This window comes from Pan troglodytes, chromosome 2 (assembly GCF_028858775.2).
Source record: "Pan troglodytes isolate AG18354 chromosome 2, NHGRI_mPanTro3-v2.0_pri, whole genome shotgun sequence".
Lineage (NCBI taxonomy): Eukaryota > Metazoa > Chordata > Mammalia > Primates > Hominidae > Pan > Pan troglodytes.
Genome location: NC_086015.1, coordinates 16542718 through 16568325, shown reverse-complemented (window position 1 = coordinate 16568325; position 25608 = coordinate 16542718). Strand labels below are relative to the sequence as shown.

General features: G+C 44.0%; 3 protein-coding genes across 17 annotated transcripts in view; 1 reads left to right on the top strand and 2 right to left on the bottom strand.

Annotated features, from left to right (window-relative positions):
• MKRN2 (makorin ring finger protein 2) overlaps positions 1-4445 on the bottom strand; it is a 28986-nt gene extending 24541 nt beyond the window's left edge. The window contains exon 1 of the mRNA XM_016940498.4: positions 4264-4445. Coding sequence (XP_016795987.1) covers positions 4264-4289 — 26 coding nt within the window. The 5' untranslated portion in view covers positions 4290-4445. The remainder of the gene's footprint in view (positions 1-4263) is intronic.
• Positions 509-21322, top strand: MKRN2OS (MKRN2 opposite strand). 6 transcript variants are annotated; one of them, XM_009444925.5, is made up of 5 exons: positions 509-673; positions 16055-16170; positions 18191-18240; positions 19395-19557; positions 20973-21322. In XM_009444925.5, the coding sequence occupies exons 1-5, from the start codon at positions 611-613 to the stop codon at positions 21205-21207; spliced, it is 627 nt and encodes a 208-aa protein (XP_009443200.1). In that variant the 5' UTR covers positions 509-610; the 3' UTR covers positions 21208-21322. The 6 variants fall into 6 exon arrangements, with proteins under 6 accessions (XP_009443200.1, XP_054537479.1, XP_054537481.1 ...); XM_054681504.2 differs by lacking the exon at positions 16055-16170 and having other exon boundaries at positions 585-673; positions 19414-19557; positions 20973-21311; XM_054681505.2 differs by lacking the exons at positions 509-673; positions 16055-16170 and adding an exon at positions 9982-10071 and having other exon boundaries at positions 19414-19557; positions 20973-21311.
• A 444-nt stretch (positions 21323-21766) lies between these two features.
• TSEN2 (tRNA splicing endonuclease subunit 2) overlaps positions 21767-25608 on the bottom strand; it is a 52992-nt gene continuing 49150 nt past the window's right edge. For 6 of the 10 annotated variants that reach the window (XR_678790.4, XR_010155033.1, XR_010155036.1 and 3 more), the window contains one exon: positions 21767-22598. The gene's annotated coding sequence lies outside the window, so the exon portion shown is untranslated. The remainder of the gene's footprint in view (positions 22599-25608) is intronic. The other 4 variants (XR_010155034.1, XR_010155029.1, XR_678791.4 and 1 more) reach the window with 1 other exon arrangement.

Here is a 25608-nt window from a genome sequence, read left to right as displayed (position 1 = left end):
GGCCCTCTACCAGATACTATTTGTTAACAAGGCAGACAAGAAGAAAGATTTTTTTAGGTAGTGGTCTCCTGCAAGGATGCCTTTTATAATTCTACCTCCACCTTCCATACGTCCTATCCAGAAAACTTGCCTTCCAAACTGCACTAATTATCTCTTCCACTAAAATACAAATATTTAACTGCCAACCAGAGCTTCTAGTTAATCTTGCCATTTATAAGCTGGTGACTTCATAAAAGCCACTTCACTTCTGTAAGTGACTGAGCTGAGATTTAAACAGATTCAAAAATAATTTCTAGACCACCATCACTGCCTTCAAGAAAGGAAAGTATGAAACGAGAGTTATGTAAGAGGTGAAGTCAGCCCAGTCCTATTTTTGTAGCATATGTCACCATTTCCACTCCCCAGTGACAAGCACAAAGCCATCTAGAGCACATCCTGCTTGTCCTTTGGGGCATCTCTGTCATGTGCTTATAGTCACTCCTCTCCATCTATGTTATACTGATCTTACCCCAAGCCTCTTTCATGTTGCGCTTTGTAATGAATTTCCAACTGCTCACCCTTTCTGATGGACAAACCGCCCCTCATATCTTCCAAGAGAGACGACTGAGACATGAACTGGAGGAGGGGAGAGACGACTAGGCGGGTGAAGTGCATAGCTGGAGACTCACAGCAGGTAGGTTCTTTCTGGGGGACACTCCAAAGGGGTGTTACCCTGGGTAAACCCAAAAGACTGTTTCAGACAGTATGGCTATTATACACTGCAGAGCATATCAGGTTCACTGCTGGCCACAGAACCACCAGCAGCTCCAGCAGCAGCAGTGCTAAGCAAAACAATCAATCTGGTTTCTTACAGGCCCTTGAATGTTGCCTGTTTAGCAAAACGCTTTTGCAAATCACTTCCAAGTATACAGGTAATTTGCATCCTCAGTGTCTTTTTTTTTTTTTTTTTTTTTTTTACATTTTCCTACATATTTTCGCAGGCTAAAATTTTATGGCTATACTCCTTGTGACAGCAGATCCATTGAGGGGGAAGGAAGCAAATGGTAGGCACTGTGGCAGGCTTGCAATAAATGTACTGATTAGAGGTGGGGATAAAATGAAGTACAGTGTGGTGGTGAAGACACTGAAGTCAGACTGCTTGCTATGTGAGCTTGAGCAAGTTATTTAAGTCACTGAGCCTCAGTTTCCCCATCTGTAATGTGATTATAATAACTGCACTTACTTCATAGACTGCTATGATGGACTACTGGGACATTTAACTGAGAAAATGCATGTAAGTGCTCATCCTAATACAAAATAAATGGTTTGTTGCTATTATTTAATTTTTAAACAGCCCTGCCGGTTAGGCATTACCATCCTCATTTCACAGATGAGGCAGTTGTGGCACAGGTGGTACCAGGATTAGAATCCAGAACTGCCCAACCCTGGGGCTCAAACTCTTCCTACCACCTGCCAGCTGAAAAGATCCCCCATGTTTTGTGACTTTCAAAGAATCAAAAGCCCGAGGTTTGACTATCTTAGGACAATGAAATCCTGTGTCTTCTAATAGTGATTATGAGATGCAGGGAAGCTCTATCACAAGAGGAGAAGGTGAAATAAACTGGTTACTAAGCTATAATAAGGGCCTCCCCCAGGGCTCCGAAAACAGACTGGAAGACAGGGAGATGGTTGTGGGGGAGGGGAATCAGCAAAAAGGCACAGATTGAGATTCTGGATAGAGCGGCATGTCAAGGAATCAGAAGAGCTGACTGACAGCATAACTGTACGAGCAGTCATTTTTACCATTCCAGGCAATAAAAACATGGAGTGTCTTTGTCATTAGGTTTGAGACTCCTAGCATTTGATAAGCAACTCTTGGAGAGACATAATATCTAACAGATTGGAAGCAAAACTGACATTATTCTGCTGTCATTCAAAATAAACATGTACATCACATCCCACAGTCAGGAAAACAAACCTAAAACTTTGTGACCTGAGATTAAAAAAACAAAAACAAACAAAAAAAAAACAAAAAAACGCACACCCTGCTTAGATCTGGTCCCCAAAATAAATCATACCTTGAACATTTCCTATAAATTATCAATGTCTAGAGATAAGGCTTTTGTTAATGAGATAATAAAGTGAGAAAAGCTTTTGGTAGATAAGCTGGTAGAAAAATTGATGGTAGATAAACGCACTAATGTAAACTTGGTACTCTTGGTCATATTGGTTTTTTCCCACTTAAAACACCTGTTATGTTTTTTATTTGGCAAGGCAGTCATCAGGAGCCCTGACTCCTTTACACCCCTTTGTGAGTAAACTTCTTTGCAGTTTTACATATCCTTGTATGAGTTTCCTTTCATGGGAACATATTAAAAGCTTTGATAAGTCCTGCAGTAAATAAATTTTAATTTAGCATTTCGAAACTTATCTGGAGGCCCTACAGTCTATGAGGGCATGAACTTTGATTTCACACCTCTGTCACTTGGAAGCTAAATGACCTTAGGCAAGTCGCTTCAATGCTGAGGCTCAGTTTTACGATCTGTGGAATAGCGCTGGTTGCTGGATTATACACTACAGTACCTAAGAGCCGCAGCACATTGTAAGTCCCCAACAAACATGAATAAACACTTAAACAGAAGTGATCCCTTCTCAACATTCCAACCCAATCTTCATTTATATGGAGCAACATCCTACAGAACACCCCTGTTTGGGAAACAGAATTAAAGCTTTCAAGTCAAGCTATCTCCAGGTATACAAGGAAAAAACCAAGATGATCCTGATTTAGGTCCTTGTGCCTCTACTAAGGTGTAAAATTTTAGGCAAATTTCAAGTCTTTCTGAGCATAAGATTCCTTATTTGTAAAATAAGATACTACAGAGTTGAGATTCAATTATAAAGCATTATTACATAAATGTGTACTGTTTTGTGGACACTTCTTAGATGAGGTACGGGAATAAATGGTAGAATTAAACCATAGAGCGAGGGGAGGAATACAGAGGTTTTTCTAGGAGGCTACAAGCTGCTTTACAGTGCACAATGACCTAGGAATACTTCCTCCAGCAGGAGAAACTTTATACAAATAAAAATACGTAAACACACACAAACCCGTCTTCACAAAACACCTTCCAGTACAAATAACCTAGTAAAAGTCTTTTTATAGACACTAGGTGCAAATTTCTGACAACAGCGTAACATAAGCCACCTGGGCCTTGGATAAATTGAACAGTAAATGTACACTAATGCTAACAGAAAACTTACTACACAGTCACGTCTCAACTATTCATACCAATGAAGAGAAGTAACAACATAGAAAATAAACTGTTAATTACACAAACTCTATAACTGTTTTTAAGCAGTGTTTCCCATAAAAATTATTAAATGAAATTTGCATTTTCCAAGCATACAATTCAATTTGCGTTTTCCAAACATACAATTCAATAGGACTAGACTCCATTACCAGTAAGCCACAAGCTGATCAAGCAATGAGGGTGTTACACAACCACACTATTCTATTTCATAGGAGCAGTCGTAGTGTAGCTATCTGGCTATTTTCTACAATAAACCATCCATTACCGTGGCATTTCTCCTCGTAAATGGCTCTCTCGGTAAGATAAAAGAGTGTCAACGTCTTTCGGTCTCAGTTTCCTGCACTGTAAAATGGTAGTAATAACTACTAAGTTGTCTTACTGTGAAGTCTGATGATAATGAATATAAAGGACTTGGAAATATGCAGGGCGCTTCGCCGATATTCAGAATATGCTACTTGTCGTTATTTTCCACACAACAACTTTTACTTGTTAACTCTCTGCAAGTTTAGATTGCATCTGGATTCTCCAAACTTTGAGGCCCTCATAATCGATTAACAAATTACTCCTATGTGGTACCCCCATTTGTAACCGTCCTCTCGGCGTCCCTTTACTCAACTTCAAATCTTTTCCAGTTAAAGCGTAAGCCCCAGAGCCTTCCCGACAGCGCCCCGGCATCCTGCACGGCCCTGGCTAGGACGTCCTTCCTCCCAGCCCACAGGGGCCACGCTTCAAACTCGGGGCGTAGCCCCCCGCGCTGGCCTCGCCCAGCGTCTCGGCCACGCATCCCCCGGATCCCCGGATCCCCGGCTCTGGCCGCAGCGCTAGCTCTGCCTCGCAAAGCCCCGCCGCGAGCAGCCGAGTAACTTTCCGAGTCCCGCTCTAGCCTCAGGTTCCCGGACCACAGCACTGGCGCGCACCGGCCCCCCTGCGGCCTGGGGGAGCGGCCCGAAGCTCCTGGCTCCAGCGCACTGACCTGCAAGTGATCTGCTTGGTGCTCATGGTGGCTGGGTTGAGGGACCGTCGTCGTGCCGCCGCCTCTCGCAGCCGCTGCCGCCTCGGCCTTGGCCCTGGCCCGGCCCATCCCGCGTAGCCGCGTCACGCCGGCGCACGCCGGCGCACGCCGCCCCTCCGGTGTGGCACCTTTGTAGCGCCGGCGGGTAACCTAGCCGTCGTCACAATTGGTTCCGCACCGGGGATCGGGCCGGCTGTCCCGGCATCCCTGCTCTCGGTGTCCCGCACTTCCAAGCCTCCGGGGCGGAGCCTGGCTGGCATCCTAGTCCTGCCAGTCTTATCCCGATGCCTACTGTTAGTGCCTGCGATTCTGCCCCGATCGCCAAGAGTATTCCTTAGGGATCTCCCGCCTCCTTCGAGGCACTTCACCACTCCTGGGGAAACTCCAGCCTCTCCTCTTAATCCCAGATGCCCCTATCCATTCATACTCGCACTCACTGGGCACCCTTCTCAGGCCCTGCCTCAACTGTTCCCGCCGGACCTCGCCTCCCACTTAAGGAAATTCCTTAGCTCTCTCCCAACTGCTCTTTCCCCAAATCTCTACTTCCACAAGTTTTAGTCTTCATTTTCTTTCCTGCCAGTCTTGTGCTGCTCGTCTTCCATTTCCTATGGTGGAAACCCCAAAAGTTATTTTTGACACTTCCCTCTAGCTCTCTATACCCTGCACATTCTGCTCCCACACCTCTGTCCAATGCGTCCTCTTCTGCCCCCTTTCCACCGTCCCTTCTACCTAGCACCATGCGATACCTTTTTTTAAAAATTATTATTATTTTATTTTTTATTTTTTTGTGACGGAGTTTCTCTCTTGTTGCCCAGGCTGGAGTGCAGTGGGGCGATCTCGGCTCACTGCAACCTCCGCCTCCCGGGTTCAAGCGATTCTCCTGCCTCTCAGCCTTCCACGTAGCTGGAATTACAGGCGTGCACGCCTGGCCAGCCATGCAATAGCTTTTTAACTGGTCTTCTGGCTTCCGTTCCAGGTAAAAATCTATTTTTAAAACATAAATCGGATCATGTCATTCACCTTTTAATCTTACAATGGTTTCTCATTGCTTAAAAACTCGAGATACATAACATGCACAATATAAGTGCACCAAACACATTCTATGAATTTTTGCACATGCATACACTCATGAAACTACCACCCAGATCAAAATAAAGAATTTTTTGTTTTGTTTTGAGGCAGGGTCTTGCTCTGTCGCCCAGGCTGGAGTGCAGTGGCGCCATCACAGTTCAAGCAGTCCTCTGCCTTAACCTCCCCAGCATCTGGGAATACAGGTGCGCGACACCATGCTCGACTAAACTTCAAAATGCTGGAGTAAGGAGAGGTTGAGCCGGAAGGATCCTTTGAGCATAGTTCACTGCAGTCGAGGCTGCAGGGGGTGGGTGGGGGCTGGATATTATCGACACCCCAGAAGGGCTTCCTTATGGTCCTTCCCAGTCAATACTTTACAAAGGTCATTGCTTGGGTTCATCTCTATCACTATAAATTAGTTTAACTGTTCTTGACTTTCATATAAATAATAATTCAGTACCTACGCTTTTGTCTGCCTTCTTTTGACCAACATTTTATCTGTGAGATCTTTCCATGTTATGTATATAGAGCTGTATGTTCTTTTTTTACTTTGCTATAAAAATATTGAGTCTTCCAATGAATGAGCATGGTATATACTTCCAATTATTTAGAACTTTTGAAATTTTTCTCAGGAATTTGGAAGTATACTGGAAATTTTGTTTTCAGTGTCTTGAATATTGCATTTTAATTCATAACACATTTGATCCATGCAATTCATGCTCGTAAAAATTACACTTTTTTTTTTTTTTTCTTTTGAGACGGAGTCTTGCTCTGTCACCCAGGCTGGAGTGCAGTGGCATGCTCTTGGCTCACTGCAACCTCCACCTCCCGTGTTCAAGCGATTCTCCTGTCTCAGCCTCCGGAGTAGCTGGGATTATACAGGCGCACGCTGCCACGCCCAGCTGATTTTTTGTGTTTTAGTAGCGACGGGGTTTCACCCTGTTGCCCAGGCTGGTCTCGAACTTCTGAGCTCAGGCAATCCACCCGCCTCGGCCTCCCAAAGTGCTGGGATTACGGGCGAGAGCCACCGCGCCCAGCCCATGCCACTTATTTTTAAAATTCAGCTTATCTCATTCTTTATGGAATACATTCACGATCTGAACGTTATTATGTTCAAATATTTTAAAAGCGTAAAGTGAAAAGTCTCAGTCTCCTGTCAATTTAGTTCCCGCCTCTTCAAAACAAAAAGCAGAAACATTTTTTAAAACCTCAAAACCTGGCCACTGTTATCAACTTTGTATACATCTTTCCAGAATTTCTTTAAATATACACAAGTAAATACATATATATTATTTTCTCCTTTTTGTAGAAAAGATAACATAACGTACTGTTCTGCACAGCGTACATAATCAGTGGAGATTTTTCCATATCAGTACATACAGCCTCTTCCTCCTTTCGTAGAACTGTATAGTATTCCGTTGTACGACTATGCCATAAGTTATTTCATCAGCCTTGTACTGCTGGTGCCCTTTGGGGTGTCTGTGCAAATAAAACACTGGATCGGGCACATGTTCTCAGGATCTCCTGAGGTCTGTGTCATGGGCAATATATATATGTATTTATATATTTCATATATATTTATGAAAAAATAATACAACACTGGATCAACGACAGCCAGTGTGCACTTCCACAAGCTGTACCCAACAGCTTGGTTCCTGCCACTGTCATGGTACTTAGCACTTAGATTTTTCCCGAAGGATGCAAGCAGTCTCCACTTGGGGTTCTTCCGGCGTTATCTGGCGCTTAGCACTAAACACCAAGTCCTGCCCCACCCGGGACGTGGAACTCACTTTCCTCACCCCCAGGGAACCCGCGCTGGCAGAGAAGGCAGGGCCACTCGCTCCTGCCCGTAGCAGGGGCGCGTAAAACTGCGTCTGCTTGCTAACCACCAGCTCCCGTTCTCGCCCCTTAAGAAAAGCAACTTTGCTACCAAACACTCGGGAGAAAAAGGCGTATCAGATAGAAGCGGGTGAAGAAGCTGAGAGAACAGAAGAGAAGGGTGGCTACCAGCTCGGGACTCAAAATGGCCATCTGGGCGTAGAGACACAGAGACCCTTTGCGCAGACGTGCGCCGAGGGTCTTGCAAAGCTTTCGTTTTCTTTGTGTGCCGACCTGCCCCTAGAAGCGGTTTTCGATGCTATTTTAAATGATATTCCTAAAATTTCCGAATTGCTTGTTGCTTATATATAGAAATACACTAGATCTTTGTATACTGACTTGGGATTCAGCTCCATGCTAAATTTTGAATTAATTCTAATGGTTTATTTGTAGTTAGTTATCGATTTTCTATACACAATTACGCCATCAGCAAATAATGACAGTTTTGCTTCCTTTTCATCTTTGTATCTTTTATTTCTTTTCCTTGCCTTATTGCATGCACTGTCTACAGCCTTCAGAACAATGTTAAGGAGAAGTAGTAATAGTGTACATCTTATTTTGTTCCTGGATTCAATAAAAATATTTAATATTTTACTTTAAAATTATTTAATATTTTAATTAAAATGTTAGCCCTAGATTTTCTTTTTAAGCTATCCATTGCCAAATTAAGAAAGTTTCTTTCTAGTTTTATTAGCATTTTTACCATGAACACATCTTGACTTTTATCACTTTTTTTTTTGCATGTATTCAGAAACCTATATTGTTTTTCCCTTTTATACTGGTAATGTATTGAATTATACTGATTGATTTTTAATGTTAACCCTACCCAATTGCTCAGGATGAACCCCATATGGCCATGATATATTTTCTATAAATCATCTATTTGTTAAAATTGTGTTTAGAATTTTTGCATCCTTGTGTATGAGAGATATTAGTCTGTAGTGTTCCTTTCTTATAATGTCCATGCCAGGTGTTGGTATCTGAGATATGCTGGTCTCATAAAATGAGTTTGGAAGTCTTTCTTTTCTATCCTCTGGAAAAGTCTGTGTAATATGGGTATTAATTTTTCCCTTAAACATCTGGAAGAATTTACCATGGAAGCCATCTCAGCCTGCAGTTTACTGTGCAGGAAGTTTTTTTTGTTTTGTTTTGTTTTTTTTTTTTTTTTGGAGACCGGGTCTCACTTTGTCACCCAGGCTGGAGTGCCGTGGTGTGATCTTGGCTCACTGCAACCTCCACCTCCTGGTTTCAGCCCCTCAAGTAGCTGGGACTACAGGTGTGCGCCAGGCATGCTCCACCACTCCTGGCCAATTTTTGTATTTTTTGTAGACAGGAGATCTCACTATGTTGCCCAGGCTGGTTTCAAACTCCTGAGCTCAAGAAATTTGCTCACCTTGGCCTCCCAAAGTGCTAGGATTACAGGCATGAGCCACCATGCCCAGCCTGCAGGATGATTTTTATTTAAAGATTTAAATGTGGGGCATGGTGGCTCACACCTGTAATCCCAGCACTTTGGGAGGCCCAGGCAAACAGATCACCTGAGGTCAGGAGTTCAAGACCAGCCTGGCCAACATGGAGAAACCTCGACCCTACTAAAGATACAAAATTATTCAGGTGTGGTGGTGCATGCCTGTAATCCCAGCTACTCGGGAGGCTGAGGCAGGAGAATCGCTTGAACCCGGGAGGCAGAGGTTTTGGTGAGCTGAGATGGCGCCATTGCACTCCAGCCTGGACGACAGAGTAAGACTCCGTCTTAAAAAAAAAAAAATTAAAAATTTAAAAAAATTAAAAATATCTAATTGCTTTCTTATATATAAAGCTATTCAGATTTCATTGTTTTATGGGAGTTTTGGAAAGCTTTTTTTTTTTTGAGATGGTCTTGCTCTGTTGCTCAGGCTGAAGTGCAGCGGCACGATCTCAGCTCACTGCAACCTCCGCCTCCAGGGTTCAAGCAATTCTCTGCTTCAGCCTTCCAAGTAGCTGGGATTACAGGCGCCCACCACCCCGCCCAGCTAATTTTTTGTATTTTTAGTAGAGACAGGGTTTCACTATCTTGGCCAGGCTGGTCTTGAACTCCTGACTTAGTGATTCACCTGCCTCGGCCTCCCAAAGTGTTGGGATTACAGGCGTGAGCCACCGTGCCCAGCCTTCTTTGTTTTTTGTATCGGAGCATTTAGTCCATTTACACTAAATGTAATATAGTTGGATTTAAATGTATCATCTTGATTTTTTTTTCTTTTTTCTGAGACAGAGTCTCACTCTGTCACCCAGGCTGGAGTGCAATGGTGTGATCTCAACTCTGCAACCTCCACTTCCCGGGTTCAAGCGAATCTCCTGCCTCAGTCTCTGGAATAGCTGGGACTACAGCCATGTGCCAACACGCCAGGATAATTTTTGTGTTTTTGTATTTTTAGTAGAGACGGGGTTTCACCATATTGGCCAGGCTGGTCTCGAACTCCTGACCTCAGGTGATCTGCCCATCTTGGCCTCCCAAAGTGCTGGGATTACAGGTGTGACCCACTATGCCTGGCCTTGATTTTTTTTCTTAATAAATCCTTCATTGAAATATGTTTATTTTCTATTTACATAATCTGTTATTTGTTCTTTATTTATCCTTTCGTGTATTCCTTTGGATTGAGTATTTTCCATTATTCTACAGTTTTTTCTTTATTGGTAATACACTTTTTTTTTTTTTGAGATGGAGTCTTGCTCTGTTGCCCAGGCTGGAGTGCAGAGGCACAATCTCGGCTCACCGCAGCCTTCGCCTCCCAGGTTTAAGTGATTCTCCTGCCTCAGCCTCCCGAGTAGCTGGAACCACAGGTGCGTACCATCACACCCGGGCTAATTTTTGTGTTTTTTGTAGAGATGAGGTTTCACCATTTTGGCCAGGCTGGTCTCAAACTCCTGGTCTCAAGTGATCCACCCACCTCAGCCTCCCAAAGTGCTGGGATTACAGGCGTGAGCCATTGTGCCCGGCCTTTTTTTTTTTTTTTTTTAAATAAAATGTAATGACAGAGGGGTGGTGGTGCTCATTTTGTGGGTCTTGGCCACTTGCTGTCAGGGCAGGAGGGTGGCTCCCTGGGTTGGTGAAAGCGGTATGTAACCAAGTCCAAAGGAGACAGGGGCAGGATTTTGCCTCTGTCATGTCCCACCGATGGGTGGATTCCTATGCAATCTGAAAGAATGAACTAGACCTGTATTACTGACACTGTGAAGAAACTGGTTATTTTACCAAGGCTTTGACTGGAATGGTACACTTTCCTTTAAGGAATCAAATGGATATGTATCCACTAGGGAATGTATTCGAGTCACACAGCAAACTATGTTAGTAGAGGAAGTTATCTGAGTTACCCAACACCAAAATATGTTACCGGTGGCAGGTTTCCGAGTTACCGGCAGTGAATCCGTACCGGCCTGCAGCAACCTCAATTCTTGCCTCCTCAGAAGAAAGAATTCGACTGAGGGGCATAAGGCAGAAAAAGAGACTGAGGCAAGTTTTACAGCAGGAGTGAAGGTTTATTAAAAAGCTTCAGAGCAGGAATGAAAGGAAAGTAAAATATACTTGGAAGAGGGCCAAGTGGGCATTTTGGAGGACAAGTGCCTGGCTAGGTTTTAAAATTTTTTTTGTAGAGATGGGGTCTTGCTATTTTGCCCAGGCTTACTCTATGGGTTTTGACAAATGTATAATGACATATTACAGTAGTTTCACCGCCCTAAAAATTCTCTGTACTCTGCCTATTTATCCCTCCCTTCCGTCAACCACTGATCTTTTTCCTGTCTCAGCAGTTTTGCCTTTTCCACAGTTTCATATAGTTGGGAGTCATACCGTATACAGCCTTTTTAGATTGGCTTCTTCCACTCAGTCATATGCATTTAAGTTTCCTCCATGTCTTTCATGGCTTGATATCTTGCTTCTTTTTGGCACTGAACAATAGTCCCTTGTCTGGATGTACCACAGTTTTTCCATTCGCCTGCTGAGGGACATCTTGGTTGCTTCCAAGTATTAGCAATTATGAATGAAGCCGCTGGAAACGTCTATGTGCAGGTTTTTGTGTGGACGTAGGTTTTCATTCATTTGGGTAAATACCAAAGAGCACAATTTCTGGGTCATATTGTAAGAGTTTGTTGAGTTTTGTAATAAACTGGCAGACTATTTTCCAAATCACTATACCATTTTGCATTCCCACCAGCAATGAGAGTTCCTGTTGCTCCACATCCTCTCCAGTATTTGGTATTCTCAGTGTTTTGGATTTTAGCCATTCTGCTAGGTGAGAGTTCATCACTAGAAAACTTGCCCTATAAGAAATACTAAAAGGAGTTCTTCAAGCCAAAATTATAGGGCGCTACCTATAATCCCAGCACTTTGTGAGCCTGATGTAGGAGGATCACTTGAGTCCAGGAGTTCAAGACAAGCCTGGGCAACGTAACAAGACCCTGTCTCTATAAAAATTAAAATTAAAATATTAGCCAGCTGTGGTGTTATGCATCTGTAGTTCCAGCTGATTGGGAGGCTGAAGTGGGAGGATCCCTTGAGCCCAGAAGTTTGAGGCTGCAATGAGCACTGATTGCACCACTGCACTCCAACGTGGGTGACAGAGCAAGACCCTGTCTCAAAAAATAAAATAAAACAAAACAGGCTGGGTGTGGTGGCTCACAACTGTAATACCAGCACTTTGGGAGGCTGAGGTGGGTGGATCACTTGAGGTCAGGAGTTTGAGACCAGCCTGGCCAACATGGTGAAACCCCATATCTACTAAAAATACAAAATTAGACAGGTGCAGTGGTGCATACCTGTAATCCAAGTTACTTGGGAGGCTAAGGCAGGAGAACTGCTTGAACCCGGGAGATGGAGGCTGCAGTGAGCTGAGATTCCAGCCTGGGAAATGGAGCAAGACTCCATCTCATAAACAAACAAACAAACAAATAAATAACATAGGCCAGGTGTGGTGGCTCACTTCTGTAATCCCAGCACTTTGGGAGGCTGAGGTGGGCAGATCACAAGGTCAGGAGTTCAAGACCAGCCTGGCCAACTCTATTAGAATATAGAAACCCCATCTCTATTAAAAATACAAAAAATTAGTCAGGTGTGATGGTGGGTGCCTGTAGTCTCAGCTACTTGGGAGGCTGAGGCAAAGGGATCACTTGAACCTGGGAGGTGGAGGTTGCAGTGAGGCAAGATCACGCCACTGCACTCCAGCCTAGGCGACAGAGTGAGACTCCGTCTCAAATAAAATAAAATAAAAAACAAAATGCCTTTAAAAATCTTTTAAAAACTACAGTTTATGTAGTTTTCTGTGTCTATGTTTTATTTTATAACAAGATTAAGATAGAGAAAAGGTAAAAAAGGATTGAAGATGCTTGTGTTGAAAAAAAATGCTGGTATATTTAAAATGTTTATTAAAGCATGGTGCCTCAATCCCTTTTCATGAGATTAACAATACCTCTTGGTGTTGGTGTCAGAAAGATTATATTCTCAATTTAAAGTGGCTTGGGTCACTGAAGCAACCTAACAATACCATGTGGTTTATTTATGTATTTATTTGAGACAGAGTTTCGCTCTGGAGCCCAGGCTGGAATGCAATGGTGCAGTCACAGCTCACTGCAACCTCCGCCTCCTGGGTTCAAGCGATTCTCCTGTCTCAGCCTCCCAAGTAGGTGGGACTACAGGTGTCTGCCACCACGCCCGGCTGTTTTTTTTTTTTACTTTTTTATTTTTTTGAGACGGAGTCTCGCTCTATTGCCCAGGCTGGAGTGCAGTGGCCGCGATCTCGGCTCACTGCAAACTCCGCCTCCCGGGTTCAAGCGATTCTCCTGCCTCGGCCTCCCGAGTAGCTGAGACTGCAGGCACCCGCCACCGTGCCCGGCTAATTTTTTGTATTTTTAGTACAGACGAGGTTTCACCGTGTCAGCCAGGATGGTCTCGATCTCCTGACCTCGTGATCCACCCGCCTTGGCCTCCCAAAGTGCTGGGATTACAGGCGTGAGCCACCGCACCCGACCGGCTAATTATTGTAATTTTAGTAGAGACGGGGTTTCACCATATTGGTCAGGATGGTCTTGAACTCCCGACCTCAGGTGATTAACCTGCCTTGGCCTCCCAAAGTGCTGGGATTTCAGGCGTGAGCCACTGCGCCCGGCCGTACCATGTGGTTTGTATTAATAATGAACAATCTCAGGTCTTTGTCACCTGAGCTGAGTGTCTAGCTATAACCTCTCTGCCTTCACTGTAACAAGAGAAGGTTGGTTGAAATGATTTCTGAGGTCCTTTCTAGTTCTGTGAGTCTGATGATCATTCTCATGTTATAACACTGAAGATGCACTTTTCTGCATTTTAGCATACTGTAATTTATTTAAATGTACATTGTGAAATACTTAACCCTCCTGAAGTGCCTTTACCTGCCATGACACCTTCTCTGTGGGTCTCCCCCTTAAGATTGCTTATCTTTGGAACTATAGGCATCAATTAGGCCTTGGTTAAAGTGTAGTACAACCGAAATGTGGGTTCCCATGAAATCTGAAATGAACTAGACCTGTATCACTGATATTGTGGAAAAGTTTCCAAGATGAGGCAAAAACACAAATTTCAAAACAGTTTACAATATAACAATATTGAGGGTTTTTGTTTTGTTCTGTTTTTCTCTGTCACCCACGCTGGGTACAGTGGTGTGATCATGGCTCACTGCAGCCAAGACCTCCTGGGCTCAAGCAGTCCTCCCACCTCAGCCTCCCAAGTAGCTGGGACTACAGGTACACACCACCAAATCTAGCTAATTTTTGTATTTTTTGTAGAGATGGAGTCTTGTCATGTTGCCCAGGCTGGTCTCGAACTCCTGGGCTCAAGCGATCCACCTGCCTCAGCCTCCCAAAGTGCTGGGATTATAGGTGTGAGCCACCATGCCCAGCCAATGTTGAGCTTTAAAAGAATCTAACATACCATTAATTTTCTCCAGAAAGTAGAATATGGTGGGTGGAAAAATGTTATGTGAGAAACAAGGGGCATTACTTTTTTTCCAAATATTTTTATGGAATTGCTTATTTTATTTATTTATTTATTTAGAGACAGGGTCCCACTCTGTCGCCCAGGCTAGAGCACAGTGGGATGATCTTGGCTCAATGCACCCTCGACCTTCCAGGCTCAAGCACTCCTCCCATCTCAGCCACCTGAGTAACTGGGACTACAGGCGTGCACCACCACACCTAGCTAAAAATTATTTTTAAATTGTACACCCCATCTACCCTGATGTGATTATTGCACATTGTATGCCTGTATCAAAATATCCCATGTAGGCTGGGTGCGGTGGCTCACGCCTGTAATCCCAGCACTTTGGGAGGCTGAGGCAGGAGGATCACCTGAGGTCAGGAGTTCGAGACCAGCCTGGCCGACATGGTGAAACCCCATCTCTACTAAAAGTACAAAAATTAGCTGGGTGTGGTGGCGGGCACCTGTAATCCCAGCTACTCAGGAGGCTGAGGCAGAATTACTTGAACCCAGGAGGCGGAGGTTGCAGTGAGCCGAGATCACACCACTGCACTCCAGCCTGGCGACAAGAGTGAGACTCTGTCTCAAAAAAAAAAAAAAAAAAAAAAAATTCCCATATACCCTTTAAATATATACACCCATTATGTACCCACAAAAATAAAAAAATTAAAAAATTATTTTAAAATTGAAAAATTATATACTGCATATAATAAAATGCACAGCTTGATGATTTTTCACAAATGGAATACTCCCATATTATTAACACCCAGATGAGTCACAACAGCCCTGGACCCGAGAAACCACCTCTGTCCTCTCCCAGTCAGTATCTCCCTCCTGTAACCACTATCCTTATTTCTAACAGGGCTGTTAACTTGTTAAAAAAATCCCCAGAACATTCTGGATGTTAATTTTTTTATAAGCAAAATTACTTTTATAATATAAAATGTCAAAATAAAATAGCCTTAAATAAGGATTTATTTATGCAACAACAAATGATCTAACCAATTCTGGGAACACAAAAGTAAAGGTCTCCAATTTCAAGAAGCTCACAGACTAACGGGAGAAACAAAACTAAATGATTAAATAACAGTTCTAGGCTTGGTGCAGTGGCTCATGCCTGTAATTCCAGCTCTTTGAGAGGCCGAGGAAGGCCTCTTCAAGTCCAGCCTGGCCAACATGGTGAAACCCCCATCTCTACCAAAAAACACAACAATTAGCTGGGTATAGTGGCATGTGTCTGTAGTCCCAGCTACTCGGGGAGGCTGAGTGGGGAGAATCACTTGAACCTGAGGGTGGAGGTTGCAGTGAGCCAAGATCGTGCCACTGCACTCTAGCTTGGGTGACAGAGTGAGACCCTGTCTCTAAATAAATAAATAAGAGTTCTGATGGAAATATGAATCCAGTGCTGCCACTGCAAGGGAAGACTGGGGGAAGCTGAGAAAACTTTCACAGAAAAGTGAGGCTTTAAAGGATGAATAGGAGCTGGCAGTTATCAGTTACCATAAACAATGGAAATAAACAAATAGAAACTAGCTCTTTAAGATACAGTCTATGGGGAGGCCTGGCTACTGGTTAATCCTATCTGGTTTGGCTTCTGAAGCCATCAGTCAGGATGACATCACCATTGATCAGGTTCCTTGGGGCGGTGTGCATTCGCCAGGTGTATAATGAGGAAAAGGAAGTCTCCGGAAACCTCCCCTAGCATTCCAGGAGGCGAAAGCTATGCACTGCGCAGAGGCTGGGAAGGCTTTAATTAAATTCAACCACTGTGAGAAATACATCTACAGCTTCAGTGTGCCCCAGTGCTGCCCTCTCTGCCAGCAGGACCTGGGCTCGAGGAAGCTGGAGGACGCACCTGTTAGCATCGCTAATCCATTTACTAATGGACATCAAGAAAAATGTTCATTCCTCCTCAGACCAACTCAGGGGACATTTCTTAGGTACAGTGTTTTTTAAAGTGTTAAATTGCATTGTGCAAACTTTTCCTTCTGTTTTAGTCACTGAAGTTTCCTTTTCTTAATACATAATGTGTGAGGTTTGGTGGACAATTTTTTCGGTGCTTTGGCCTTAAATCCTGAGATGCAGGCCTACTGGCTTCATAAAAACAGATGGTGTGCATATGTTCCTGCAGTGACAAGTGCAAGAATACATGTGGAATATAAGAAGAGTAAACCTGCTCATATGATTTTCAGAGAGAAAAATATGTGCTCAGAGGCTAACCAGGAAAATGACCCAGCAGCTAATCTTATCTAAATAATACCTTTACTGTCAGTTAATTTGTAGTTTCAGTGACAAACAGGTACAACCTACAGGGCCTGATGAACGGGCACTTGCAGACTATTTTGTATGGAGGCAAATTAAACTGAAGACTAGAACTGATCTATTTCCACTGTAGACACCACCTGGCTTTAAGAACAAATTCAGTTCTCTCTTGCTGAGAGCGCTGGCATAAACAAAAAGGATGAATTAGAAAGCAAAAGAAAGGATTATACCTCTTTTTTTTTTTTTTTTCCCGAGACAGAGTTTCGCTCTTGTTGCCCAGGCTGGAGTGCAAAGGTGTCTCAGCTTACTGCAACCTCCACCTCCCGGGTTCAAGCCATTTCCGGGAGCCTGCCTCAGGCTCCCAAGTAGCTGGGATTACAGGCGCCCACCACCACATCTGGCTGATTTTTGTATTTTTAGTAGAGACGGGGTTTCACCATGTTGGCCAGGCTGGGCTCAAACTCCTGACCTCAGGTGATCCACCTGCCTCAGCCTCCCAGAGTGGTGGGATTACAGGCGTCAGCCACTGTGCCTGGCCAGGTTTATATTTTATTGTCCCCGTGGAGTTTACCAATAGGATTAGGATCGGCCCAGCGTAAGCCAGGCTTTAGGTGAGCATGGGTCGTAGAATGTTGGTGTATGCTTTAGGAAATATGTTCAGCTCCTGCGTATCATTAGTCTAATGCTCCCTAGAGTTTACCCTCCTAACTTCCTGTCCCCTCAAGAGTGCTGGTTTCGAATAAGAAAATGGGAGTTGACTACTCACCTTCCTGCCTACTAACTTCCTTAATTTCCTTCTGGTCCCTATGAGGATTAAATGAACCAAAGTATGTAAAAGGTTTTGGTCATAATGTTAGGTGCTAAATAGACAGCATCCCTGGGCCTTGCTCAGGGAGGCAGCCAACGCAGAAAGGACATTACAGGCTCTGGCGTCATAAAGCCCCTGATTCCTATCCTGGTTCTTTTAACCAGCTCCAGGTATCTCTGGTTCCTTATCGGTAAAACAAAGATTAAAATTATTATTATTATTTTTTGAGACAGGGTTTTATACTCTGTTGCCCAGGGTGGAGTGTAGTGGTGCAACCTCGGCTCACTGCCACCTCCGCCTCCCAGGTTCAAGCGATTCTCGTGTCTCAGTCATCCGAGTAGCTGGGATTACAGGTGCCCTCCACCATGCCCAGCTAATTTTTGTATTTTATTTTTTAGTAGAGACGAGGTTTCGCAATGTTTTCCAGGCTGGTCTCGAACTCCTGGCCTCAAAAGATCCTCCCACCTCAGCCTCCCAAAGTGCTGAGATTACAGGCATGAGCCACTGCACCCAGCTGGCTCTATTTATTTTCTTGGACAGACTCTCGCTCTATCCCCCAGGGTGGAGTGCAGTGGTGTGATCTTGGCTCACTGCAATCTCCACCTCCCGGGTTCAAGCTGTTCTTGTACCTCAACCTCCCGAGTAGCTGGGATCACAGATGCACACTAACACACCTGGCTAATTTTTGTATTTTTAGTAGAGATGGGGTCTCGCCATGTTGGCCAGGCTGGTCTCAAACTCCTGGCCTCAAGTGATCTGCCCGCCTTGGCCTCCCAAAGTGCTGGGATTACAGGTCTGAGCCACTGTGCTCGGCCTCCTCCTACTTTAAATGCCAATTCTTCATGCCAAATACATGCAAACCAAAAAAAAACAAACCTTGTTTCTTTCAGGGAGTATGATGGAAGGTCTGATCTTCATGTTGGAATAACTAACACAAATGGTAAGTGCAGTTTTGTAGCTTAAAAAACCCCTACTACCCAGCAAAAGGAAAGCAGTATTTGTGGAGATTTGATTATGGCAACATCTAATAAGTGATTCCATTGTTCACTGGGTTCTCGTACTGCACCATGAGGTGGGCATTGCCCACAAATGAGAAATATTTGACTTTATGGCAAATTATCACTAACAATACAAAATATTTGAAAGCTCTTTAATGTTTTCTCAGTGAGGAGCCTCACAAACCTGTACATTTTTTATTGGTTTTTAAGAGAGGAAGAAATAGATGTCCAGTGAGATTGACTTGCCCAAGACCTCCCATCTTGTGTCTGAAGCAGAATTTGGAACCAGGCCCTCTGACTTCCAATCCTATGCTCAGCCGACTACCACTGGGTCCCCACATTCTAGGGACGTCAGGAATAAAGCAGGATGTGGTGGGGCCTGCAGTGTTTTTTTTTTTTTTTTTTTTAAGGAAAGTGAAGATTAAACAAAACTTCCTTTGGCCACCTATAGCTCTGAGGGCAGTGTGCAACCCTTCAGCCAGAAGCTTTCTTGTCTGCAGGAAAAGGGCCTGGGTGGAGCCACCTGCAGGATGTGTAGCCTGGATATGGTGAGGCAGGTGAGGCACCTACCCAGGCCTCACAGGTGAAGTCTAATAACAGCCTTTCCTTACCCGCTGAGGCAAGAGAAACTGATACTGTGATCAGAAACCCAGAACAGTTCTGAACTTAGTTACCCACAAGAACAGTCATACTTACCACTCATCTTTAGCAGGTGGAAATTTATTCCTGATTTAAGGAAACAAGATTGACCCATTGGTAAATAGAGAACTTCAATAAAAATATTGGAGATGATGATCCTGGTGCCTATCATTGTCTCTGTTTCCTGGGGGCAACTTCACAGCCCTGAACAGCAGGTAGAGCTAGAACTGGGTTTCTCTCAAGGAAATGATTGCTGATAACAGGGAAGGCTACAAAAATCCCTCCATGACTGTAGGCAAATCTAAATCTCATTAGGTGGATGGAAGATTCTAGAACCTCCACCCTGGATTTATGTTATGTAAAGTTACCACATGGCTACTGTCATTTTCTGATGTCTCTTTTTCACAGAGGTGTGTGTTTCCTTGGGGCTCCACATGACTTTGGTTTTGATTTGCAGGGGTTGTGTATAATTACAGTGCACATGGTGTCCAGCGAGACGGAGAAGGGTGGGAAGAGAGCATAAGCATCCCATTACTGCAGCCCAACATGTATGGAATGATGGAGCAATGGGACAAGTACCTGGAAGACTTCTCCACCTCGGGGGCCTGGCTGCCTCACAGGTACACGACTGCAAATGCTGACCCCTCGCTGACACTCACATGCTATGCAAGTGGGATCCCCGTGTAGCCTCAGCTCACAGAGGACTCAGCAGCACTTAGCTTCATGTTGAGCCGATACAGACATATTAGCATCTCTAACAGAATTTAAACAGAGGTTGAACTACCCTAGGTTTTCTGCAGAGGTGGGTCAGCATACACATACAACAAAATCACAGCGTTGTAAGAGCTGAAAGGTCTAGAACCTGTATTCAGTTATTTTAGTTATGTGACAAGGTATTTTTACACATAAATAGCAAGTCACGATATTATATTTCCTTAAAAATTAAAAAAAACAATATTCAGGCTGGGCACAATGGCTCTCGCCTGTAATCCCAGCACTTTGGGAGACTGAGGCAGGTAGATCACCTGAGGTCAGAAGTTCGAGACCAGCCTGGACAACATGGTAAAACCCCGTCTCTATTAAAAATACAAAAATAGCCAGGCGTGGTGGTGGACGTCTGTAGTCCCTACTTAGGAGGCTTGGGCAGGAGAATCACTTGAACCAAGAGGCGGAGGTTGCAGTGAGCTGAAATCACACCATTGCACTCCAGCCTGGGCAACAGAGTAAGACTTCGTCTCACAAAAACAAAAAAACACAAAAAACAATGTTCAAAATGTAAAAGCTTCTTTTTTGTAATTTTAGCAATTTCCAGTTAATTTCTCACTCTCAACATTTTATAAGACGTATAGCATATTTGTGGATTTAAATTATTTGGAGGTTTCCCCCGAAATAAGTTTAGATACTATGGAATATCATAAAACTCATATGGAATTCCATCTCTAAACTCTAGAAGTTCAATAAGTTCCCCAAATTGGTAGTTAACTTGCAACTGAGTAACCACTCTGAACATCTGGGTGAGTCTATGCCAATCTGCAGCAAGCAGAAATGGCTCAAGCATCCCCCAGAATTGCATTTTTTTTTTTTTTTTTTGAGATGGAGTCTTACTCACTCTGTCACCCAGGCTGGAGTACAGTGGTGCGATCTTGGCTTACTGCAACCTCTGCCTCCCGCCGGTTCAAACAATTCTCCTGCCTCAGCCTCCCAAGTAGCTGGGACAACAGGCATGCACCACCATGCCCAGCTAACTTTTGTATTTTTTGTAGGGACGGGGTTTCACCATGTTGGCCAGGTCAGTTTCGAACTCTTGACCTCAAGTGATCCTCCCACCTTGGCTTCCCAAAGTGCTGGGATTACAGGTGTGAGCCACCGCACCCGGCCTCAAGTGCACATCTTGAAGCTTCTTAACCACATAAGCCAGCACATGCAGGGGCCTTGCTTGCTGAGGCACCCGATTTCAGTTAGGAAGGCCTTCAGTAGCTTGACAGCCTGTTCTGAGCAGCCTTTTCTTCTCAACACCCTTATTCTCCTCCATAAGGTATGAAGACAACCACCATAACTGCTACTCTTACGCACTCACGTTCATTAACTGCGTTCTGATGGCAGAAGGTAGACAGCAACTGGACAAGGGTGAATTTACAGAGAAGTACGTGGTCCCGCGGACAAGGCTGGCATCCAAGTTCATCACACTCTACCGGGCGATACGGGAGCATGGCTTCTACGTCACTGACTGTCCCCAGCAGGAGGCACATGAGGGCGGCGGTTTGTGCTGAGAGCTATGTAAGCGCAGCCTGGACGCTGGAGGGTAGGGTGGTTGCTACCTTTAATCAGTACTATGGATTTCTAAATGCATTTAACTGTGGTTAATAAAAACGTGTATGGGCCAGGCGTGGTGGCTCACACCTGTAATCCCAGCACTTTGGGAAGCTAAGACAGGTAGGTCACCTGAGGTTGGGAGTTCGAGACCAGCCTGACCAACATGGAGAAACCCCGTCCTTATTAAAAATACAAAATTAGCTGGGCATGGTGGCGCATGCCTGTAATCCCAGCTACTAGGGAGGCTGAAGCAGGAGAATCGCTTGAACCCGGGAGGCGGAGGTTGGGATGAGTTGAGATCGTGCCATTGCACTCTAGCCTGGGCAACAAGAGTGAAACTCCATCTCAAAAAAAAATAAAAATAAAAATAAAAACGTGTATGGCTTTCCTTCAAGCATATGTCAGCTTACTACATCATAAGACTTCATAAAATAAAAATTGCCCTAGGTTTTAAAAATTATATGCATTCCAACAAAATTATTTTCATATCAATGAGGTTTTTAAACTAAGAATCCATTTACAGCATAAAGTGGTAGCACATTTTATTCACAGAGCAATGAAAATTATTCCTATAAATTAATGTGAGCTGAACAAATTCACCTTCCAATGTGCATACAGAAAGTGGGGATGTGAAGACAGCAAGGTGGGTGAGACACAAGTTATGAAGTAATGAGTACCTTCTCCTCGTGGTTTTTACTTTAAAAGCACATGCTAAGAGCCGGATGCAGTGGCTCACGCCTGTACTCTCAGCACTTTGGGAGGCCAAGGTGGGCAGATCACTTGAGGTCAGGAGTTCCAGACCAGCCTGGCCAACATGGTGAAACCCCGTCTCTACTAAAAATACAAAAATTAGCCGTGTGTGGTGGTGCGTGCCTGTAATCCCAGCTACTCAGGAGGCTGAGGCACGAGAATCGCTTAAACCCAGCAGGCAGAGGTTGCAGTGATCCAAGATCGCAGCATTGGACTCCAGCCTGGACGACAGAGTGAGACTACATCACAAGAAAAAAAAAAAAAAAAAAGCATATGGTAAGCTCATGATAGTGAACAACAGTAAAAAAAACCAAAACCCCCCTCAGAATCTAAATCAGGAAATGGTCACTCCTTTTAAAGGAGCTCTTCTGAGTCTATTTGCACAAACGAGCCCAGCAATGACTGAAATCAGTAAAATTCCAGCCTGTGTCAATTTCATTTTGCCTGACCCGACACATGGAGGCTCAGGGGTTGGGTTTGCTGCTACAAAGCACTTCCTCTGCCCACTGAAAAGGCAGAGTTCAGAAAGCACATGAAGAGAGGGCTATCTTCTTTCTCTGACATCTTCACAGGAGGCTGGGGAAACTGGGATGAGAAACTGTAAAGAAATGAGGTGATTTTTAACAAGTATGTTGGAGTTTGTGCACTGAAAGAATCATCGAACTTCAAAAGGCCAACATGCAAAACATTCCCAAATTCCTCTTTGGAAACTTCTTCCAGAACTTGGTTGTTTTTGACCAAATTTGATGTACTACTTCACTTAATCTTATTCCCCAGCCTTGGTACTAACTGATGTCTAATTTCCAAAAATCAAACCCATCTTAAAGGTACCAATAACCGCCTCGTGTTAAAATAACTTAGGGGGAAGCCATTACACCGAGATGGATCCAACACCCAGTTCCAAATTAAACTAAATGAAACTTCAGATCAGCCAATCCTAAATGGCCAACTGAGCGTTAGTTACACAATCAGATACTTGCCACTGGGATAACCTAAATAAGACAACTGCTCAAATTTTAACCAACCAACTTCTCTCCTGTGCCTCCTCACACACCCTCTAAAAGCCTCCCTTCATACCCTCCTTCGGGAGCCCGAACCACTTCAGTTTTGGTGCGGCTTGATTCACGAATGGCTGTTTGCTCAAATAAACTTTAATGTGTTTTATCCTTTAACATTAGTAATAAAGATATTCAGAAAACTTGCTACAGATCCTTAAAGCTTGTTTCCAAATAGGCATTTAGTCCATGTTTCAGCACAGTTAACTTCAATGGGAAAGAATGCATGGCATAGCGACATTTGCATTTACAAGCTCAGGTACTTTCCTTCAAACACAAAACTGCCCACCCAGAATTTGATACCATTTTAAGCAGAACTATGACTAGTATTCCATGGTGTTCAAGAAATCAACAAAACCCCAGAGGGTAAAGATGAAAGAATTCCAATTTGCCCCCATTTCTTCACATTTTATACTAGGATTCAGCTTCTCTAGTCTAATTCTTTACTCATTATTAGTAGTAACGGCAGCTGCATTTAATGAGTATTCATAAAGGACTCCCCACCAGAAGAAACACTTATTCTTCCTTGTCAATCCTCAAGACCATCCTCTGAGGTGGGTCTTAACATTATGCTTCTTTTATAGATGAAAAGGGAAATTGAGGAAATGTCCAAAGTCATACAGTGGCAAAACTAGGGTTCAAACCAGGGTTTGACCATGAAAGCTGTGCCCTTAACCCCTGGGCCACACTGCAGTGGTCAAGAGGACAACCCCAGCAAATTGAAAGGGACCAACTGTACCTAGTATGTGCAGAAACTGGGTCAATACTTTGCCATCATTAGAGAAGAAAAAGGAGAAAATAAGGATTTGCTTTTATCAACATTCAAACATGGAAAGGAGGTAAACAATAAAAGTCAGCTAAAATAAATAATATAAGAAATGCCTATTTCATGCTAATTTCCCTTAGGGGCTGCAGCTCTTTTCTTTTTCATTTATTTATTTTCTTGGAGACAGGGTCTTCCTCTGTTGCCCAGGCTGGAGTCTGGAGGCACAATCACGGCTCACTGCAGCCTCAACCTCCTGGGCTCAGGCAATTCTCCCACCTCAGCCTTCCCAGTGGCTGGGACTACAGATGCATGCTACCACACCCAGCTAATTTTTAAAAATTATTTGTAAAGACGGGGTCTCACTATGTTGCCCAGGCTGGTCTCAAGTGATCCTCCCACTTAAGCCTCCCAAAGTGCTGGGATTCTCACCCCTTAATTTTCAAGGAAAGCTTCAGATGGTCCCCATTTCTTATTTTAGGGGGTGCTCTCCAACCTGGAGGTGACATTGGCAAGAGCTGGCCTCATATTTCTTCTCTCTCACTTCAGCAGGCTACGAATTCCTTTTTTTTTTTTGAGACGGAGTTTTGCTCTTGTTGCCCAGGCTGGAGTGCAGTGACATGCTCTCAGCTCACTGCAACCTCCCACCTCCCGGGTTCAAGTGATTCTCCTGCTTCAGCTTCCCGAGTAGCTGGGATTACAGGTGCCTGCCACCACGTCCGGCTAATTTTTTGTATTTTTAGTAGAGACGGGGTTTCACCATGTTGGCCACTCTAGTTTTTGAACTCCTGGCCTCAAGCAATCCACCCGTCTCGGCCTCCCAAAGTGCTAGGATTATAGGCATGAGCCACCGCGCCTGGCCCCCTCCTCTTATAAATAAGACCACATACCAATCTATAGGTTTTGCCCCTAATAAAGGAAATCAGCCATTGATTTACACCAACAGATGGCAATGTTGCTCAGTCTGTAGAATTACGAACTGAGACTCCTTAGATTAAGTTTCCTTTATCGTACCAGCTAAATGCTAACTGAAGCACTGGCAGCAACTCTGTTCCCCAGATGAAATCCCAAGTTTCTTCCCAGCACCTCCCGAGATGTGCTTCTTTATTCCATTGTTCAGCACTCCCCGGAGCACACATCTGGGACTCAATCAATGCTCATGGGATGACGACCAGGATCCTTTTCACAGCAAGTGCCACAGTGTTTCCTATCTGAAACACTAAAATGATCTATACAAAGGTAATCTTCCAAAGCCTCTACAGCATGCATGAATTACTCCTAGAACCAGGAAAACCTACCAACCATTACTAAAAAACAAAACAAAACAAAACCCCACAATGGCTGCATCTAGCTCCCTGTGTACAGCAGGTGCTTACTACAGTATTGCCTCTCCTCCCAATCTCCTCTGCTGTCTTCACTACTTTACCTCCAGCTATTTTTCTACCACCTTCTTCTCCTCCACTGACTCACCTACCAGGGCATAAAATACGCTTTGCACTTCCTAGAGAAAATAAGGATGGCAATGCTTACACTTTGTCTGAAAGGGGAAAAGTACACCTACTGTGTGCCAGACGCTTTTGTATGTCATCTCATTTCATTCAGTCTGCAAAGCAACTGAGGAGGTGGTAATTATTCTTATTTTACTGTTGAGGAAACCAAGGCTCAGAGTGATCAAGCAACGTTTCCAAGGTCGCCACTGTTTTCCCAGTGGTGATTTGAAATGTGGACCCGAGTTTTCTGATTCTACTTTACCAGAATGTGCCATTTAAAAGTTAGGAAAATCCCAGCAC